The 22,836-nt window shown below is 44.4% G+C and overlaps 1 protein-coding gene across 1 annotated transcript in view; it reads left to right on the top strand.

Moving 5' to 3' along the window:
• Nucleotides 1-22,836, top strand: part of LOC126417095 (neural-cadherin-like) — a 304,885-nt gene that overhangs the window by 68,771 nt on the left and 213,278 nt on the right. Inside the window, exon 4 of the mRNA XM_050084990.1 lies at nucleotides 11,697-11,834. Coding sequence (XP_049940947.1) covers nucleotides 11,697-11,834 — 138 coding nt within the window. The remainder of the gene's footprint in view (nucleotides 1-11,696; nucleotides 11,835-22,836) is intronic.

A 22,836-nucleotide genomic window follows, 5' to 3' on the forward strand; every position in this document is an offset into this window, starting at 1 on the left:
GATTTTTATTTTTTCACTTGATCTTCGTCAGTGCCTTCTGCCTGGCGGTAAGTTGCAGCGTCTCAGTCACGTTGCCCAGAACCGGATAGAACCACCCTGAAACTCACGTGTTGAACCATCAGCACCTAAACTCACTTGTTGCTGACGAGGCAACGCTAACGAACTACGCGTCTTACGATCTGACCGACCAATACGGCGGCTTGGAGGTGGTCAAGTGGGGGTGGAAACGCGGCCAGCTGCCGCGAGCGGACACACCGTTCGCTCTCTTCTGCTGGCAGCTTCCAAGCCGATCAGACGCCCTTCACTCCTGCTCTCTTGGCCGGCTGCCCATTCAGTCTCGACGGCTTCTCCAGGCCTGCCTTTCTTTGCGGCATTAAAACTTCACTCAGTTCAAACTATGTGTTATTCTTCACCTCAACGGGTGCCTACTGCTGTCCGCTCCTGGCCAATCCTGACGCATTAACAATGAATTCGAGTCCTTACTATCCACAATGATCAAACAAGCGAGTCTGTCACACAGTTTGTGAATCACTACTAACTGTTATTGTAGCATTCCCTGCTAGAGAATGTCCGACACCGAGTACTAATGTCCGGCTGAGGCTGGCAGGAGCGGCGTTTATATTCACTACAAGCAGATGTCGCTCCTGTCGTGACGCTTGTGGTTAAGCCACAACAGTTTTTATAGATGACAATGCACGACTGCATCTGACAGCGCAGCTAGAGGCCTTTTGCAACGGGAGGATGCCAGATGGACCAGCCTGTCCGTTCCCGCGTCTTGAATCTCATCGAGCACGAGTCTGAAGTGTTGCGTAAACACACTGGAGCACGTCCACATACACCAGCGACCAGCTAGCAGTTGTCAGCCGCGCTGTTGGCGGAATGAGACACCGTACCACAAAGACTCCTTCCCACCCTTGTAGCCAGCATGCGAGTATGATGCAGAGCATGCGTTCCTGCTGATCACACAACCCCACCTTGAGTAACGTCCAGGGAACCATCACAAATCGTGGTGACCTCAGTGTAATTACTCTATTCGAATAAATGTGTAATTTTTGTTTGTTTTCATCAGGTATGTTCTATGCTACTCTGTAGCAGTTCTTTCTTTATATGGTTCAGATTTCACCGAGCTATGTTACTTGACACTGGCACATTACGAGAAGGTTACTTTCGTCCTTAAGTTTTGCATACCGGTGTATAATGAAGTACGTCTCATAAAAACTGCAAAGATATTCAGTTTGATCATGATAATATTTGAAAGTATATATGAAGGTAGTGTCTGTTCGCGAAAGAACAGATACCATTGATGACCGTGCAGCTTCTCTAGAATGAAGCGATAGTTAAATTGACACCGTAGCTGCAAAGAGGCGTTGATATACTTCATTATCGACATGTTGAAGATCTGTGCTCCGACCACGACTCGAGCCCAGGATCTCCTGCTTACGCCGGCCGTTGTGGCCGAGCGGTTCTAGGCACTTCAGCCCGGAACCGCGCTGCTGCTACGGTCGTAGGTTCGAATCCTGGCTTGGGCATGGACGTGTGTGATATCCTTAGGTTAGTTAAGTTTAAGTAGTTCTAAGTCTAGGGGACTGAAGTCCTCAGATGTGCTCAGAGACATTTGAACCATTTCTTCTGCTTACAGTCCTGCTCGAGTCCTGGTCGGGTTTCTCTGCCTCGTGATGACTGGGTGTTGTGTGCTGTCCTTAGGTTAGTTAGGTTTAAGTAGTTCTAAGTTCTAGGGGACTGATGACCATAGATGTTAAGTCCCATAGTCCTCAGAGCCATTTGAACCATTTTTTTTTTCAACGTGTCCCCAGTGATGTACACTCCTGGAAATGGAAAAAAGAACACATTGACACCGGTGTGTCAGACCCACCATACTTGCTCCGGACACTGCGAGAGGGCTGTACAAGCAATGATCACACGCACGGCACAGCGGACACACCAGGAACCGCGGTGTTGGCCGTCGAATGGCGCTAGCTGCGCAGCATTTGTGCACCGCCGCCGTCAGTGTCAGCCAGTTTGCCGTGGCATACGGAGCTCCATCGCAGTCTTTAACACTGGTAGCATGCCGCGACAGCGTGGACGTGAACCGTATGTGCAGTTGACGGACTTTGAGCGAGGGCGTAGTGGGCATGCGGGAGGCCGGGTGGACGTACCGCCGAATTGCTCAACACGTGGGGCGTGAGATCTCCACAGTACATCGATGTTGTCGCCAGTGGTCGGCGGAAGGTGCACGTGCCCGTCGACCTGGGACCGGACCGCAGCGACGCACGGATGCACGCCAAGACCGTAGGATCCTACGCAGTGCCGTAGGGGACCGCACCGCCACTTCCCAGCAAATTAGGGACACTGTTGCTCCTGGGGCATCAGCGAGGACCATTCGCAACCGTCTCCATGAAGCTGGGCTACGGTCCCGCACACCGTTAGGCCGTCTTCCGCTCACGCCCCAACATCGTGCAGCCCGCCTCCAGTGGTGTCGCGACAGGTGTGAATGGAGGGACGAATGGAGACGTGTCGTCTTCAGCGATGAGACTCGCTTCTGCCTTGGTGCCAATGATGGTCGTATGCGTGTTTGGCGCCGTGCAGGTGAGCGCCACAATCAGGACTGCATACGACCGAGGCACACAGGGCCAACACCCTGCATCATGGTGTGGGGAGCGATCTCCTACACTGGCCGTACACCACTGGTGATCGTCGAGGGGACACTGAATAGTGCACGGTACATCCAAACCGTCATCGAACCCATCGTTCTACCATTCCTAGACCGGCAAGGGAACTTGCTGTTCCAACAGGACAATGCACGTCCGCATGTATCCCGTGCCACCCAACGTGCTCTAGAAGGTGTAAGTCAACTACCCTGGCCAGCAAGATCTCCGGATCTGTCCCCCATTGAGCATGTTTGGGACTGGATGAAGCGTCGTCTCACGCGGTCTGCACGTCCAGCACGAACGCTGGTCCAACTGAGGCGCCAGGTGGAAATGGCATGGCAAGCCGTTCCACAGGACTACATCCAGCATCTCTACGATCGTCTCCATGGGAGAATAGCAGCCTGCATTGCTGCGAAAGGTGTATATACACTGTACTAGTGCCGACATTGTGCATGCTCTGTTGCCTGTGTCTATGTGCCTGTGGTTCTGTCAGTGTGATCATGTGATGTATCTGACCCCAGGAATGTGTTAATAAAGTTTCCCCTTCCTGGGACAATGAATTCACGGTGTTCTTATTTCAATTTCCAGGAGTGTATATCAACGCCTATTTGCAGCTAGGGTGTCAGTTTAATTATCATTTCATTCTACAGAGGCTGCACGGTCATCAATGTTACCTGTTCTTTCGGGAATAGATTACCTTCATGTATAGTTTAAATATGGCTACCTGGCCAACGACCTTCTTGTGCGAACGCACACTCTATGCCCCAACTTGTACGGGACTTGGTAGATTAATCTGCCACGAGTAATGAGTGTGATGTGCAAACACCTATTAGGCGCACTACGAATGTAGTGGTGTGGACATGTTGGGAATGTGGGTCTCACGGGGAGCGTGCAAGGGTTAGAGCAGATGGATAGAGCGTCTGCCATGTAAGCAGGAGATCCCGGGTTCGAATTCTGGTCGGGGCTCACATTTTCAACATCTCCCCAATGATGTATATCAACGCCTGTTTGCAGCTAGGGTGTCAATTTAATTATCATTTCATATTTGAAAGTGGTTCAAAGAGTGGCAACTTGCTTTAAATGTTCGAAAGAGTAAAACTGCGAACTTCCTAAACGAAAAAATCTTACGTCAGATGACTAGCATATCACTGAGTCGCAATCGAAATTGGTGAATTCATAAAATACCTAGGTGTAACGATTTGTGAGAATATGGAACAGATCAATCACACGGGCTCTGTCGTAGGTACAGCAGATATTAGGCTTCAGTTCATTGGTAGGATTCAAGGAAAATATCATCCGTTTACAAAACACTCGTGCGATATACACTAGAATATTGCTCAAGTCTGTGGACCATTAATACTGGGTGTTCAAAATGTCTCTCCGCAATGCCGTATGACTGTTAGCGGCGCGTGCCGTATGCCGCAGTGAATATACCGAAATGAAACTCAGTGAAATACAAGTTATTAATTTATTCAATATTCATTTTTACTTACAAATTTCCACATTAAATATTGAAAGTATCCCCTCCGTTGTTGAATACACAATTCAAATCGCCTAATCATGTTTCCAAACACAAGCTGTAACATTTCTTCTGTAACAGAAGCAGTGAAAGTGGATATTGCAGTTTTCAATTCATCGATGGATTTTGGACGGTTTTTAAAGACAGTTGCTTTCGCTGCACCCCAGAAGAAAAAGTCAGGTGGTGTAAGGTCAGGCGATCGTGGAGGCCAAGGTCCCTGTGAAATTATGCGATCACCAAAAACATCAGCAAGCAGTGACATTGAAACGCGAGCTGTATGCGCAGTTGTACCATCTTGTTGAAAATAACCGTTCAGTATTTCATTTAACACAAGTTTTCCTATGAATGGGTACAGAATATCACTGCAGTATCGTTGTGCGTTTATTGTTTCGTTGAAAAATATGGGACCACAATCCGACGTCTAGAAATTGCAATCCAAACTCCTATTTTCACAGAATGAAGTGGTTCCTCATGAATACACAATGGATTTGGAGAACCCCACATAAGAGAATTTGGCGAGTTCATGTACCCTGATAAATGAAACCACGCCTCAGCAGTGAAAAACGTTTCATTAAGAATATCCCTTCCATTTTGTTGAACGAAATTTTTGAACCATTGACAATAATGCAGTCTCTTGCCATGATGAGTACTTTTCAGTTCTTGCACGACTGTCACTTTGTATGGGAAAAGTCCTAATTTTTTCCTTACAGCTGTGTGGTCCGTTCCGACACTAACATTGATTTCCTGGGCGAGTTTTCTTACTGACTTGTTCGGGCTCATGGACATTTTATCGGAAATATCGAGTAGTTTATCCTCAGACAAAACGCTAGGACGATCACTTCTCGGTGCCTCTGTCACTGAACCCGTACTTCGAAATTTGTTAATCAAATCTCGCACAGTTTCGTGATATGGGAGTGTTGTCTCCGGAACCGGCCGCGGTGGTCGTGCGGTTCTAGGCGCTGCAGTCCGGAACCGCGGGACTGCTACGGTCGCAGGTTCGAATCTTGCCATGGGCATGGATGTGTGTGATGTCCTTAGGTTAGTTAGGACTAAGTAGTTCTAAGCTCTAGGGGACTGATGACCTAAGATGTTAAGTCCCATAGTGCTCAGAGCCATTTGAGCCATTTGTTGTCTCCGGGTAAACTGAATTAAATGTTTGACGAACTGAAAGTGTGTATTTACCGCCAGCTTTGAACACTTGTTCGAATAAATGCAAAAGTTTTTCAATGGTTAGCATTTTAACAGTGACAAAAACGAAACAAACAAACAAAGGAACTAAACTTAAACGTTCACGTCAACACGTAACGACACACACCAACGATACTACTGACGCTAGCTGAGATAAACGAAACAGTGGAATGTTGGGAGAGTCCACTTGAAGGGAAGTAACCCAGGCAGGCGAACAACCATACGACACTAGCGGCTAACAACCATACGGCACTGCGGAGAGACTTTTTGAACACCCCGTTATAGGTCTAGTAGGGGATATTGAACGGATACAGAGAAGCGTAGTATGAATGGTTACAGATTTGCTTAACCTGTGGGAGAGTGTCACAGACATGCTAAAAAACTGAACTGCCAGATGCTTGAAGGTAGATGTAAACCACATTCTGAATGCCTACTTGCAACATTTCAGGAACCAGGCATAAGCGAGGAATCCATGTATATACCACAACTCCCTACGTATCGCTCCCCTAGTGATCGCGAAGACAAGATTAGGCTAATTAGCTCGCACAGAGGCATTTAAGCAATCATTCATCCCGCGTTCAATACGAGAATGGAACGGGAAGAATCCCTAACAACTAGCACATTACGAAGTACTTTTTGCTATACACTTCACAGTGGCTTAGTGGCTTTCAGTGTATAGAAGCAGAAATAGAAGGCGTGGATCGTACGTTTTGGAACTCATATACCTGCAAAAATAAAGCATTACAATTTCATTTTTAAAAGTACATGAGTTTCAAGAAGTGATCTATGCATTCACTGCAGGTAAGTTAAAATGAATAAGAATATTCGACGTAAATTGCTTATTTGTTGGTACACAACTACAGGGTTTGGAAAAAAAAACAACATGGAAACGGTGCGAGAAATGTATTCTTGAACAGAAAAGCTAGCCAGGCCTGCATATTTCCATACTACGTTTGACCACGAACGGCACCCTAGCTATGTCCTCAGTACCTTGCAAGTGTCAGTCGAGGCGAGAACAGTGTTCTGTGTAGTTGAGAATGCACGGTGTCGGAGCTAAGTGCATTAGAACGTGAGCAAATTGTTGATGCTCGTATGGTGGGCGCTTCCGTAGCCAAAGCAGTCGAAATATTGTGTGTTTCAAAAGGCAACGCATCGAAAATTTGTTCAGCCTACAGGGAAAGCGGAAAAACATAATCCGCTAAGTCACCACGCTGCCGAAAGTGTGTGTTGTGTGATCGTGACGGATGGTCATAGCAGAATGTTGTGACGTAACATAAGAGGACGACAGTTGCAGAACTGAATGTCGCACTCGCGAATCCTGCCAGCACCAAAACAACACGCGGGGAGCTCCATGAGCAGGGCGAACTGTTATTCCAGAATCAGGCGTCAGTGGTTCAAATGTTCGTAACGGGAAAACGTGGCGCCGAAGCCATAGAACCTGGTCTATGGAGCGATGGAAGAAAGTCATTTGATTGGGCGAGTCTTGTTACGCGCGGTTTCCGAGTTCTGACCGAGTCTACGTCCCAAAAATGAAACATGGTAGATGTTTGGTGATTGTTTGGGCAATCGTATCATAATGTTCCATAGGCTCCTTGGTTACTCTGCGAGTCTGCATTACTGCCAAGGATTTGTAACTAGTTTGGCAAATTAGGTCCATCCATTTGTTCCATGATGATGCTGTATTCCGAGGCGACGGGGTCCATGTTCACACAGTTCGCATCGCCCAGGACTGGTTTTGTCAGCACGAGAGTGAATTGTCGCTCTCCTGAGCGTCACAGTCACCAGATCTCAGTATTAATGAGGCTTTGTGGTATACCTTGGAGAGATGGGTGCATAGTCCCTATCAAACTCCATCCTCATTACCTGAACTTGCCACTATTTTGCAGGAAAAACTGTATAATATTCCATTGAAAACGATGGAGGTCCTGTATTTATTCATTCCGACACGACTGGAAGTTGTTCCCCACATCTGTTAGGCATGATAATATGTTGTGTTTTCGGTGTTCCCATATTTCTGCCCACTCCCTGTACTTCATATATTACTTAAATTAATTGTGTATCAGTTACGTTTACGCATGTTGTGAGAATTGTTTCCGCAAGTTGCCTTCCTGTCTGCTTACAACAACTAATTTCTCTAATTATTAGATTTCACGTAATAATATCAGCACAGCAGTGTGTTGAACCGGGTACTTATAAATACTGGAGGCTTTCTGTTCTTATCCATTCGCGAACTGAGTAAGGGAAAAAGAAACTATACATGCTTCTGCAGCCACCATACTCCCTCTTACGTTAGTCTCACGAGACTGGTAGCAGACTGGTGACGCAGTCTCCCACGAATACAGGATTCTTTAAATTTATCCTACAGGAAGTATGGAGAACAATGCCACCTTTCTCCCAAAGATTCCCATTCAAATAGCCTGAATACTTATACTTTCTGTAAGCTATAGCGACCTGCTAGGATCTAGAAACACATCACCGATTTCGCTCGATGTCTGTTGTCATGCCGCGCGGTCTGAGGCGTCTTGTCACGGTTCGTGCGGCTCTCCCCGTTGGAGGTTCGAGTCCTCCCTCGGGCATGGATGTGTGTGTTGTCCTTAGTGTAAGTTAGTTTAAGTTATATTAAGTAGTGTGTAAGCTTAGGGACCGATGACCTCAGCTGTTTGGTCCCATAATACCTTACCAAAACTTTCCAAATTTTTCTGTTGTCATGCTTCCTTGATAAGGGCTCCAATCTCTGAAATGGACTAGCGGCTTGTACACGATATCGTACAAAGATGCATTGTACTTTCCCAAAAACGTTGCAACATATCTAAGAAATTCCATTCAGCTTCCCAAATGCCGATCGTTCCATTTCATGCCGCTTCTTACTTATACGATGTTACACGATCAGAACGATCGCCATTAATCTTGTATTCGAACTGTCGGATTATTTCTCTTTGTTACTGGCAATATCTAGCAATTTTCTGCATTCAAAGGGAGCGAACATTCACTAAACAAAGTGAGAATTTTGTCTTTCTGCATTTTCAGTGGTCGACCAAGTACTGCATGCTACGGTAATTCATTAAGTAACTGTAATCGGTTTTTGTAGTGTATCACAACAAGAATACAAGGTTTTATTGATACGAGGGTCGTCCACAAAGTAAGTTCCGTTTCTATTTCTGTCCGCGGCAGCGCTACGATCGCAGTTCCAAGCACGCGGGGCAGTTACTCTAAGGAGAAGACATGTACACCATTTTCAGATCGCTGCCGCCGACGTGTACTTTGTAGTGCATCTTTATAATGTCAGCCGTAATTTAAAATGCCGCCGCGCGTGAAATCAGATCTGTGATTCGTTTTCTAAATGCAAAGAAAGTTAAATCAAAGGAAATTCATCGGCAAATCTGCGAGGTTTACAGGCAAAATGCTATGAGTGATTCAATGGTTAGAAGATGGGTCATACTGTTCAGTGAAGGACGTGATCAAGGGCACGATGAAGAACAAAGTGGACGCCCGTCTGTGGTTGCTGATGAACTGGTTCACACAACACAACAGAAGAGAAGATTAAGTAGAACCGTAAGTTTACACTTAGTGCCCTTGCTATGAAAGTTCCGCAAATCTCACGATCACTAATTCATAAAATTGTTACTGAAAAACTGAAATTTCGAAAACTTTTCTCACGTTGGGTACCCAAAATTCTTACTGAACAACGCAAAAAACAACGGGGGGGGGGGGGGGATTTTCCTGTACGACCATTTGAAGAGTGTACCATGAATATCAGGAATCTGGAAAAATATCAAATATCCGACATCGCTGCGGCCGGAAAAAGATCCTGCAAGAACGGAACAAACGACGACTGAAGAGAATCGTTCAACATGACAAAGTGCAACTCTTCCGCAAATTGCTGCAGATTTCAATGCTGGGCCATCCACAAGTGTCAGCAAGCGAACCATTCAACGAAACATCGTCGATGTGGGCTTTCGGAACCGAATGCCCACTCGTGTACCCTTGATGTCTGCACGACACAAAACTTTACACCTCGCCTGGGCCCGTCAACACCGACATTGAACTGTTGATGACTGGAAACATATTGCCTAGGCGGACGAGTATCGTTTCAAATTGTATCGAGCGGATGGACGTGGACGAGTGTGGAGACAACCTAATTAATCCATGGATCCTACATGTCAGCGGGAGACCGTTCAAGCTGGTGGAGGCTCTGTAATGGTGTGGGGCGTGTGCAGTTGGAGTGATATGGGTCCCCTGATACGTCTAGATACGACTCTGACAGATGACACGTACGTAAGCGTTCTGTCTGATCACCTGCATCCATTCATAAACATTATTGTGCATATCTGGGATGCCTTGCAACGTGCTGTTCAGGAGAGATCTCCATCCCCTCGTACTCTTGCGCATTTATGAACAGCCGTGCAGGATTCGTGGTGTAAGTTCCCTCTAGCACTACTTCAGATACTAGTCAAGTCAATGCCACATCGTGTTGCGGCACTTCTGCATCTGGTCTGCACTTACATTTTTAATTTGGAAGAAGTGGAGATTGACTCTCAGGAAGGCGTCAAGTGAATTTTTGTCTGTTTTTTGAATAGTTATATTTTTCGTTTGTTTTGGAGGATTTGAGGTTACAATAGTCAATCTCGCTACGACATTAGGGGAGCCTACACGATATTAGGTAGGTATACCAGTTTCACTGTCTCTTCAATGTAGTAAATGGTAGGATTGCCTGTAGTACTGGAAGCAGTAGTACTGCCTGTAGTAGGGAAAGAAACATAAATGAAAGCGTGAGAGAGAAAGTGGGAGCCAACAACTTCTCTTTGTTTTTTTGTTTGTTCATTTGCCTGTGTTGCACATAATTAGAATAACACATCGTTCAGTTTTAGTGAATTGTGTATTTTATATCCTTATAATCTATAAACTGCATTTTATCAGCAATAGAAATTAGTTGATCGTGTATCTTCTGCGGTTTTATGTAACCACAAAGCAATTACTTTTGATGCAACTCCAGGTTCCATGCACAACATAAAAGATCTATAAATACTTATTATTGTTATTTTGTACTCAATAGAACATTCTTCATCATGATCAAAGGCAAGAATTTCCTGCTGTTATTGAAAAGTGCGAAAGTTATTTATGAATAACTGAAACATATTTTATATAAGTTCGACGAATTATTTAAGCGATGTTTGATATGATTTTGTTTTGCAGTTTTTTTAATTTTACCTTTTTTTGAGGAAACTGCATTTTCTAACGCTATATGATAAAACTGCAGTTTTTTTAAATCTTTACTACAGTATCCCTCTGTTTCACGTTACAAATTAATAATATTCTTTCCCGGTGTATACTGCTGATGAAATCTTATCGGGCTTCCATACGGGTAGCTGCGTCGAAAATTCTCGACGTTTCGATGAGTGTCATTCTCATCATCTACTGACGCAGCTACCCGGATTGAAGCCCGAGAAGATTTCATCAACTTCAGTTTTGCTATAAATACTTTATTTTTAAATAATAGACACAAAGATAACTACGCAATACATAAACGTTCCATAGGTTACACTGCACACTGCCCCTTATGTAGCCTCACCGAGTTTCTACACAGTTCACTGCTTCCTGATTTTTAGGGGACTCTAGTACGACGCTCATTGTATAAGCAAACTAAGTGATCGAAATGAGGTAACGCCCGATCGGTGTGCAACACACCTAACGTACGGGTAATTAGTTTTCGATCTTAACTGATCGAGGCTACTAGCAAAAGTACAGTACTCTATGCTTACTTATGGTAGTCTGTCCGCAGCCCGTGGTCTTGCGGTAGCGTTCTCGCTTCCCGGGTTCGATTCCCGGCGGGGTCAGAGATTTTCTCTACCTCGTGTTGTGTGTCTTTCATCGGCATTTCATCATCATTGACTCGCAAGTCGCCGAAGTGGCGTCACCTTCCCCGCATGGAGCCTCCCGGCCAACAATGCCATACCATCATTCATTCATTATGGTAGTCTACAGTAGAGTACGGTAGTTTTATAACTCTGCTTGTGACATACGAGCGCAAGTCAGCGATATTGGGCTATGATTCTCTACACCTATTCTATTGCCCTTTTTTGTGAACAGGAATGACTAAGATAATTTCCTGTGACGTGGAGATTCGAAGTGTAAGAAATTATCTAAGCTTATATTACGACCTGTATAATTTTCTTTCGCAACTGTCAAATGAGTTGGTGAATTTAAATTTTTGTTGGGTGTCATGATTTTACATTCTTTTAAAATGACTGAGAGTAACTTTAGATAATGTGAACAAATTTACACATATGACAGCATATGTTAATGTGAGCTGAGAAGTGAGATTAAACATCCGGTGATTTCAGGTGAAGGCAATAGACGGTGACACAGAGAGGCCTCACGACGTGGTATATTTCATCACTGGCCCTGGCGTGGATCCAGACAATCCCGCTGCGGGCAACTTCCGCATCGATCCCAAGACGGGAGATATATTTATACTCAAGGTAAGAGCAGAAAGCCAAACGTAAATATGTAAATAACGGTCTGGTCGTTCTAGGAGGAGTTTTTGTGCCTGCGTAGAGTCATGGGCCAAAACGTTTTGACCATCTGTTTAATAGTGTGTTCGTTCGCCTTTGGAACGCATTTTTTTTTTTTTTTCTCGGTAGCTTTAAAAAAATGTATATCAAGAGCTGTAATTTTATTCAATAATTTTATTTAGCTTTCACTTTCAATGCCTCGTTGGCATTGTCTTCAGGCTCCTTACACAAAACTGTCGTCTAGTCGTTTGTGCTATTATAGGGACCACTGTAGCCATTTGGTTTCCTTAGACTTGTAAAAAATCCTCGGTCGACAGTTGTCGTTAGAGGTGTGATGGGTTCACGTCGACCAAAAACTTTTTAGATGTCTACGGAAACCAGTAGGATATAGGGGTCCCTATAATAGCACAAACGCCTAGATCACTTAACTTGTTTCTCGAATAGGGGCCTGCAGCTGGTGCCAATGAGGCATCGAAATTGGTAACTAAACATCTACATCCACGTAGATACTCTGCAAGCCACCGTACCGCGCCTGCGGAGGGTACCCTGTACCACTACCATTCACTTCCTTTCCCGTTCCAAGTGCAAACGGAATGAGAGAAAAGCGACTGGCTACATGCGTCAGTATGAGCTCTAATTTCTCGTATCTTATCTTCTTGGGCCTTACACGCAATGTATGTTGGCGGCAGTAGAACGGCAGTCAGCTTCAAATGCTAGTTCTCTAAATTTTCTCGATCGTGTTTCGCGAAAAGAACGTCGCCTTCCCTCCAGGAATTCCCATTTGAATTCCAGAAGCATCTCCGTAGCACTTACGTGTTATTCAAACCTACCGGTAACAAATCTAGCATCCGCCTCGATAAACCAAAGTCGATCATTCGCCTTCTCTACAACGGTCCTCACACGCTCGTCCATGTCACATCGCTTTGCAGCGTCACGCCCAGATATTGAAACGACTTGACTCTGTCAAGCAGGACAATAGTATCACTGCAGCCGAATATTACAGGTTTGTTCTTCCTTCTCATTCTCATTAACTTACATTCTTCCACTTAGAGCTAGAAATTTTATCTAAGTCGTCTTGTATCTTCCTACAGTCATTCAACTTCGACACCTTACCGTGCACAACAGCATCATTAACAAACAACCGTAAATTGCTACCCACCCTGTCCCCAAAATCATTTATGTACACAGGGTGTTTCAGAAGTGATGGTCAATATTCAGTGATATGACAGGAATGATCATTCTAAAAAAAAAAAGTCAAGCAAACATGGGCTCTGAAACGCATATCTTAAGAGCTATAAGCGGTTCCTGATCTTCCATACATCTACATCTACATTTATACTCCACAAGCCACCCAACGGTGTGTGGCGGAGGGCACTTTACGTGCCACTGTCATTACCTCCCTTTTCTGTTCCAGTCGTGTATGGTTCGCGGGAAGAATGACTGTCTGAAAGCCTCCGTGCGTGCTCGAATCCCTCTGATTTTACATTCGTGATCTCCTCTGGAGGTATAAGTAGGGGGAAGCAATATATTCGATACCTCATCCAGAAACGCACCCCCTCGAAACCTGGCGAGCAAGCTACACTGCGATGCAGAGCGCCTCTCTTGCAGAATCTGCCACTTGAGTTTGTTAAACATCTCCGTAACGCTATCACATCTCCGTAACCCTGTGACGAAACCCGCAGCTCTTCTCTGGATCTTCTCTATCTCCTCCGTCAACCCGATCTGGTACGGATCCCACACTGATGAGCAATACTCAAGTATAGGTCGAACGAGTGTTTTGTAAGCCACCTCCTTTGTTGATGGACTACATATTCTAAGGACTCTCCCAATGAATCTCAACCTGGTACCCGCCTTACTAACAATTTTATATGATCCTTCCACTTAACATCGTTCCGCACGCATATTCCCAGATATTTTACAAAAGTAACTGCTACCAGTGTTTGTTCCGCTATCATATAATCATACAATAAAGGATCCTTCTTTCTATGTATTCGCAATACATTACATTTGTCTATGTTAAGGGTCAGTTGCCACTCCCTGCACCAAGTGCCTATCCGCTGCAGATCTTCCTGCATTTCGCTACAATTTTCTAATGCTGCAACTTCTCTGTACACTACAGCATCATCCGCGAAAAGCCGCATGGAACTTGCGACACTATCTACTAGGTCGTTTATATATATTGTGAAAAGCAATGGTCCCATTACACTCCCCTGTGGCACACCAGAGGTTACTTTAACGTCTGTAGACGCCTCTCCATTGATAACAACAGGCTGTGTTCTCTTTTCTAAAAACTCTTCAATCCAGCCACACAGCTGGTCTGAGATTCCGTAGGCTCTTACTTTGTTTATCAGGCGACAGTGCGGAACTGTATCGAACGCCTTCCGGAAGTCAAGGAAAATAGCATCTACCTGGGAGCCTGTATCTAATATTTTCTGGGTCTCATGAACAAATAAAGCGAGTGGGGTCTCACACGATCGCTGTTTCCGCAATCCATCTTGATTCCTACAGAGTAGATTCTGGGTTTCCAAAAACGACACGATACTCGAGCAAATAACATGTTCTAAAATTCTACAACAGATCGACGTCATCGATGTAGGTCTATAGTTTTGCGCATCTGCTCGACGACCCTTCTTGAAGACTGGGACTACCTGTGCCCTTTTCCAATCATTTGGAACCTTCCGTTCCTCTAGAGACTTGCGGTACACGGCTGTTAGAAGGGGGGCAAGTTCTTTCGCGTAGTCTGTGTAGAATCGAATTGGTATCCCGTCAGGTCCAGTGGACTTTCCTCTGTTGAGTGATTCCAGTTGCTTTTCTATTCCATGGACACTTATCTCGATGTCAGCCATTTTTTCGTTTGTGCGAGGATTTAGAGAAGGAACTGCAGTGCGGTCTTCCTCTGTGAAACAGCTTTGGAAAAAGGTGTTTAGTATTTCAGCTTTACGCGTGTCATCCTCTTTTTCAATGCCATCATCATCCCGGAGTGTCTGGATATGCTGTTTCGAGCCACTTACTGATTTAACGTAAGACCAGAACTTCCTAGGATTTTCTGTCAAGTCGGTACATAGAATTTTACTTTCGAATTCACTGAACGCTTCACGCATAGCCCTCCTTACGCTAACTTTGACATCGTTTAGCTTCTGTTTGTCTGAGAGGTTTTGGATGCGTTTAAACTTGGAGTGAAGCTCTCTTTGCTTTCGCAGTAGTTTCCTAACTTTGTTGTTGAACCACGGTGGGTTTTTCCCGTCTCTCACAGTTTTACTCGGCACGTACCTGTCTAAAATGCATTTTGCGATTGCTTTGAACTTTTTCCATAAACACTCAACATTGTCAGTGTCAGAACAGAAATTTTCGTTTGGATCTGTTAGGTAGTCTGAAATCTGCCTTCTATTACTCTTGCTAAACAGATAAACCTTCCTCCCGTTTTTTATATTCCTTTTAACTTCCATATTCAGGGATGCTGCAAAGGCCTTATGATCACTGATTCCCTGTTCTGCACTTACAGAGTCGAAAAGTTCGGGTCTGTTTGTTATCAGTAGGTCCAAGATGTTATCTCCACGAGTCGGTTCTCTGTTTAATTGCTCGAGGTAATTTTCGGATAGTGCACTCAGTATAATGTCACTCGATGCTCTGTCCCTACCACCCGTCCTAAACATCTGAGTGTCCCAGTCTATATCTGGTAAATTGAAATCTCCACCTAAGACTATAACATGCTGAGAAAATTTATGTGAAATGTATTCCAAATTTTCTCTCAGTTGCTCTGCCACTAATGCTGCTGAATCGGGAGGTCGGTAAAAGGAGCCAATTATTAACCTAGCTCGGTTGTTGAGTGTAACCTCCACCCATAATAATTACAGGAACTATCCACTTCTACTTCACTACAGGATAAACTACTACTAACAGCGACAAACACGCCACCACCGGTTGCATGCAATCCATCCTTTCTAAACACTGTCTGTGCCTTTGTAAAAATTTCAGCAGAATTTATCTCTGGCTTCAGCCAGCTTTCTGTACCTATAACGATTTCAGCTTCGGTGCTTTCTATCAGCGCTTGAAGTTCCGGTACTTTACCAATGCAGCTTCGACAGTTTACAATTACAATACCGATTGCTGCTTGGTCCCCGCATGTCCTGACTTTGCCCTGCACCCTTTGAGGCTGTTGCCCTTTCTGTACTTGCCCGAGGCCATCTAACCTAAAAAACCGCCCACTCCACGCCACACAACCCCTGCTACCCGTGTAGCCGCTTGCTGCGTGTAGTGGACTCCTGACCTATCCAGCGGAAGCCGAAACCCCACCACCCTATGGCGCAAGTCGAGGAATCTGCAGCCCACACGGTCGTAGAACCGTCTCAGCCTCTGATTCAGACCCTCCACTCGGCTCTGTACCAAAGGTCCGCACTCAGTCCTGTCGACGATGCTGCAGATGGTGAGCTCTGCTTTCATCCCACTAGTGAGACTGGCAGTCTTCACCAATTCAGATAGCCGCCGGAAGCCAGAGAGGATTTCCTCTGATCCATAGCGACACACATCATTGGTGCCGACATGAGCGACCACCTGCAGATGGGTGCACCTTATACCCTTCATGGCATCCGGAAGGACCCTTTCCACATCTGGAATGACTCCCCCCGGTATGCACACGGAGTGCACATTGGTTTTCTTCCCCTCTCTTGCTGCATATCCCTAAGGGGCCCCATTATGCTCCTGACGTTGGAGCTCTCAACTACCAGTAAGCCCACCCTCTGCGACCGCCCGGATCTTGCAGACTGAGGGGCAACCTCTGGAACAGGACAAGCAGCCATGTCCGGCCGAAGATCAGTATCAGCCTGAGACAGAGCCTGAAACCGGTTCGTCAGACAAACTGGAGAGGCCTTCCGTTCAGCCCTCCGGAATGTCTTTCGCCCCCTGCCACCGCTCAAGACGACCTCCCACTCTACCACAGGTGAGGGATCAGCCTCAATGCGGGCAGTATCCCGGGCAGCCACAGTCGTAGTCCGATCGGGGGATGCGTGGGACGAGCTGGCCGTCCCCGACAAACCCCCATCCGGACCCCCACAGTGATGCCCATTGGCAACTGCCTCAAACTGTGTGACCAAAGTCAACACTGCCTGAAGCTGGGACGAAGGGATGCCAACTCAGCCTGCATCCGAACACAGCAGTTGCAGTCCCTATCCATGCTAAAAACTGTTGTGCAAAGAACGTCTGAACTAATCTACAGAGAGCACAAACAAACCGACACAAAATTTAAACGGTTATTAAAATACAAGATTGCCCAGTAAATGCTGTAATGCTGCTACTTGCGCACTGCTGACACTGCTCGGCGGCGGAAGGAGACTACGCGATTTTACACTATTCAGGTACTAAAACGCGATGCTACAACTCTCAAATACTATAATACGCCCGAAATTTATGAATTAAGCAATGCAAGTACTAAAAACTCGCAAAGAAATTAAGAATTAAACTATCTAACAAATTAGTGAGCTAATCTCTTCTACTGCAAGAGCTTTGCTTTCCATATTTTGGGAAGTGATAGTATGGACCAAAACAAGAAAAAATGTCTCATCTGTGCTTTAAAATGCATACCTTAAGAGCTATGAGCTCTTGATCATCTTCGCTACTTTGAACAGGTGCTCATAATTTTCAAGGTATGCATTTTAAAGTACATTCGTAATATGATAACAAGACGTGTACACATCTGACACCACATAGATTGACAAATCGATAGTCAAATCGAAACCAGCTGTATTTCGACCGCCAACTTGTCCACTGCCCTACAGAACTGTTTGTGATCGTGTTTCCAAGTTACTGCTATGTTAGTGACAATTTGTGAACAGTGACCAAGAGAGCCACGGAAACGGAAAAACCTCAGCGAATCACAACAAGTCTGTCACGCCAGAACAACAAAGTGGGTGACCGTTACAAAAAAAATTTCGTGCAAACATCAGTCCAGCTTCCAAAGTGACATCGCCTCTCACTAAGTTTTCTCTTCTTCCACAGGATGACCACAGTATTTACGAAAAGACTATATCATCAGTATGACCTTATTGTAAAGTTGTATTTGTAATGCAATTTAGTCTGAAGATGGGGTATTCCCTCGAAACATGTCGCTAAATAAATAAGTAATACAATAGTTGACAAGGTTTGTGACTGGTAGTGGTAATTTTAAAAAAACCTTTATATCTTCTTCTGTAGCACCACATCTCAAATTCTTCATTTCTCTTCTGTTCCCATTTTCACACTCCCCGTGCTTCACTACCATACAGTGCTGTGCTCCAAAATCACATTTTCAGAAATTTGTTCCTCAAATTAAGGCATACGTTTGATGCTAGCAGACTTCTCTCGGCCATGAAGGCCCTTTTTGCCATTGCTAGTCTGATTTTTATGTCATCCTTAGTCCGTCCATCATGGACTATTTTGCAGCCTAGATAGCAGAATTCTTTGATGTCATCTATCTCGTGATCACTATAATGTTAAGTTTTTCGCTATTCTCATTTCTGCTACTTCTCATTACTATCGTCTTTCTTCGATTAATTCTCAATCCATAATCCTTACTCATTAGATTGTTCATTCCACTGAACACACTCTGCAATTCTTCTTCGCTTTCACTCAGCATAGCAATGTCATCAGCCAATCTTATCATTGATATTCTTTCACCCTGAATTTTGAACATCACTCCTGAACCTTTCTTTTTCACTGAAGATCCAAGGAAGCTGGTACACCTGCCTAATATTGTGTAGGACCCCCGCGAGCACGCAAAAGTGTCGCAATACGACGTATGGACTCTACTAATGTCTGAAGTACTTCCACCGGGAATTGACATCATCAATTGTGCAGGGTTGTCCACGAACCCGTAAGAGTACGAGGGGGTGGAGATCTCTTTCAGAGCAGCACGTTGCAAGGCATCCCAGATATGCTCAATAATGTTCACATCTGGGGAGTTTGGAGGCCAGATAAAGTGTTTAAACTCAGGAGAGTGTTCCTGGAGCCACTCCGTAGCAATTCTGGACGTATGGGGTGTCGCATTGTCTTCCTGCGATTGCCCAAGTCCGTCGGAATGCATAATAGATATGAATGGATGTCGGTGATCAGACAGGATGCTTACGTACGTGCCACCTGTCAGAATCGTATCTAGAAGTATCAGGGGTCCCATATCATTCCAACTGCATACGGACCACACCATTACAGAGCCTCCACCAGCTTGAACAGTCCCCTGCAGTTACGCAAAGTCCATGGATTCATGAGATCGTCTCCATAGCCGTACACGTCCATCTATTCGATACAATTTGAAACAAAAGTTGACCGACCAAGCAACATGTTTCCAATCATCAACAGTCCAATGTTGGTGTTGACTGGCCCAGGCGAGTTGTAAAGTTTTGTGTCGTACAGTCATCAAGAGCACACGAGTGGGCCTTCGGTTCCGAAAGCCCATATCGATGATGTTTCGTTGAATGGTTAGCTTGCTGACACTTATAGATGGCCCAGCATTGAAATCTGCAGCAATTTGCGGAAGGGTGTACTTCTGTAACGTAGAAGGATTCCCTTCAGTCGTCGTTGTCCCCGTTCTTGCAGGATATTTTTCCGGCCGCAGCGATGTCAGAGATTGGATGTTTTACGGTATTCCTGATATTCACGGTACACGCGTGAAAGGGTCGTACAGGAAAATCCCCACTTCATCGCTACATCGAAGATGCTGTGTCCCATCGCTCATGCGGCGACTAGAACCCCACGTTCAAACTCACTTAAATTTTGATAACCTACTCTTGTAGCAGCAGTAGCCGCTCTAACAACTGCGCCAGATCCTTGTTATTTCATATAGGCATTGCCAACCGCAGCGCCGTATTCTGCCTGTTTCCATATCTCTGTATTTGAACACGCATGCCTGTCTAGTTTCTTTAGTGCTTCAATGTACAAGGCGTGTTTTTTAAGTAAGTACGGTTTTGAAATTAAAAAAGACGTGCTAAGATATCTCAATAATTTAATTTTAACATGAAAGCCTGTACCTTAATCTACTTTTCTACATAATTTCCGTCAATATTGAGGCACTTGTCATAACGTTGTACCAGTTTTTGAACACCCTCATCATAGAGTTCTGGTGCCTGACTTGTTAACCACTGCATCACCACTGTTTTGACTTCGTCATCGTCTTGAAGACGCTGACCGCCCAGGTGTTTCTTCGAGTGCAGGAACAGATGGTAGTCACTGGGCGCAAGATCGAGGCTTTACGGAGGATGATTTAGAGTTTCCCATCGAAAAGATGTGATGAGATATTTGGTCTGATTCGCCATTTTGGGTACCCAACGTGCGCACAATTTTCGGTAATTCAAATACTCGGTCACAATGCCATACAAAACACTACGAGAAACATTAGGAAAGTCATCCCACAAGGAGTAAATCGTAAAGCGTCTGCTTTCTCTCACCTCATTGTCCACTTCCTGCACCAAGCTTTCATTAACGACCGAAGGACGCCCTTTCTGTTGTTCATCATGCACATTTGTGCGGCCATCTTTAAATGCTCTCACCCACTTTCTTACCATTCCATCACTCATAATGTTTTCTCCGTAAACTGCACAGATCTCACGATGAATATCGATGGCTTTTAGCACTAAGAAATCTTATAACAGCCCGTACTTCACGGTCGGCGGGACTCACGATTACTGGAGGCATCTTAAGCACTCAGTACACAACGTAAACAAGGAAGAATCAGACTGTAATGGCGTCAGTGCGTAGACAACAGATGTAGGTACCCAGTGTACGTGCGCAGAACGCCGACCGCAGCGCTGCGGCCGCGGTGTGGCAAAACGGCACTTACTTAAAAAAAAACCTCTTACATCCGCCATAGCTTCTGCAATGTACGGACTGAATAGTAGGGCCAAAAGAGCTCTTGTACGTATTGTATATTACCCATCTTTCCGTATACCTTACCCCTATTTTTCTCAGAATTTCGATCATCTCACACCGTCTTACATCGTCGAACGCTTTTTCCAGTCGACAGATCCAATGAACGTGTCGTGATTTTTCTTCAGTCTTGCTTCCATTATCAACCGCAACGTCAGACTGCCTCTCGTGTGCCTTTACATTTCCTAAAGCGAAACTGATCGTCATCTAACATATCCTCAATTTGTTTCCATTTTTCTGTGTACACAACAAACATAATCGATGACGTCGTTGGGTGAACATGGGAACATATATGGATCGTCTGCTGCAGAGGCGCACCTTCAAAAAAATGGTTCAAATGGCTCTGAGCACTATGGGACTTAACTTCTGAGGTCATCAGTCCCCTAGAACTTAGAACTACTTAAACCTAACTAACCTAAGGACATCACACACATCCATGCCCGAGGCAGGATTCGAATCTGCGACCGTAGCGGTCACGCGGTTCCAGACTGAAGCGCCTAGAACCGCACGGCCACACTCGGCCGGCGGGCGTACCTTCGCCAACGTATGCTGAATAATGTGCTCCGAAACTCTTGTGCCAGCACCACCGTTGAACTATGTCGTCAGATCTGTCACAGATCGCTGCTTCACAGGCTGGACAAGTCTCCGACCTCTGCGTTCTTTGATGTGGGTTTGACGTCAAAGACTTGTCGCCTACTCGTGGTTTCAGCGTCCTTCAACCACTTTCCACAGTTGCTCACGACAGCTGCGCGCGAACAGACAACAATCTTCGCCGTTTCCGAGATGCTTGTTCCCAAGCACCGGGCCACAACCATCTGTTCTTTTCTAAAGTTGCTCATATCAATGGATTTTTCCATTTTCGGTTAGTATTCTCGCTAGAATAATTCCCCAATCGTCTCTGCTCCACTTTGTGGCGGTTTTTGTGTTTCATCAACATGGTCAAGTGCAATGAATATGGATGATACGATACTCTATGGTATTCTGCGGTTTGAATTCACTCTTTTTTTTTTTAGCAGTTGCATTGATTTGATTTTGTAAATGATACTGACAATATTATACACATGTATAATGCATTATTCAAACGACTACTTCTCCCGGATAATTATTTTGTTCAAATTGCACAAGAATTCCACCTGACGTAGTGTAATAATGTTGACTGTAAGCTGTGTTCATATCACTAAAATTACAGATAGTACATCAGAGCTTTTATAATTTTCTTGTTTTCGATGGATTTAATTATTCTTAGCAAATTGATCATGAAAAGGAACCACAGAATACCACCCGCACACAACACTACCAAAAAATATTTTTCTCCGTGATTCGTCCGTAGTTTAATTTTGGCCTCATACATCAGCAATGAAGTCTTGTTCAACAATAAATACCATAAGCACTGTTCTTAGAAAATGCAGTCTGATTCGATTTTTTTTTCTTTTATAAATAGAGTTCAGTACCACCGGTGCACATTTATTTCTTACACATCGGAATATTGTTTGCAGTTTCAAGTAATTTAAATTTGTCGCTGTAATAAAAGTTAAGATAGCGGCCAACAAAAGATAGAGGATTTCTTTTTTAATTAAGATTTTCCTTTTCCCAATAAATAGTTAATCATTTAAATTGATGCCACCAATAAAAAAATTATTAAATTGTTTTGCAAATTATTTTAACACAAACTTATGCTATTTTCAACTAGAAGTACAGACGAAATTGTTATATAATCGCAACTAACAATGGCTGCGCTTCTTGCAGCTATGATAAAACAATTAATACAAAATTATAATTAAAAGAGGAAGTGAATTTTCAATAATTAATCATAAATAGTTTTAACGCATTTGGCTCTATTTGTTTTTACCAGCAAATGAACATAAAAGTACAATAATTTTACATTAAATGTTTTTCATTTAACAGACCTCAAATCGATTCGCGTCTTGCGTCGGCGATGTACATCAGAAGAAGACGACAAAAGGGTACAAAACAAAAGAAAAGAATGACATAGATTAACGAAGAATGTGAGACAAATATTGTCTCTGGTTTACATAATTATCATCTTTTTAAGAAATAATTACATAATTGAATGAATATT

The sequence above is a fragment of the Schistocerca serialis genome, chromosome 8 (assembly GCF_023864345.2).
Source record: "Schistocerca serialis cubense isolate TAMUIC-IGC-003099 chromosome 8, iqSchSeri2.2, whole genome shotgun sequence".
In the NCBI taxonomy this organism is placed as follows: domain Eukaryota; kingdom Metazoa; phylum Arthropoda; class Insecta; order Orthoptera; family Acrididae; genus Schistocerca; species Schistocerca serialis.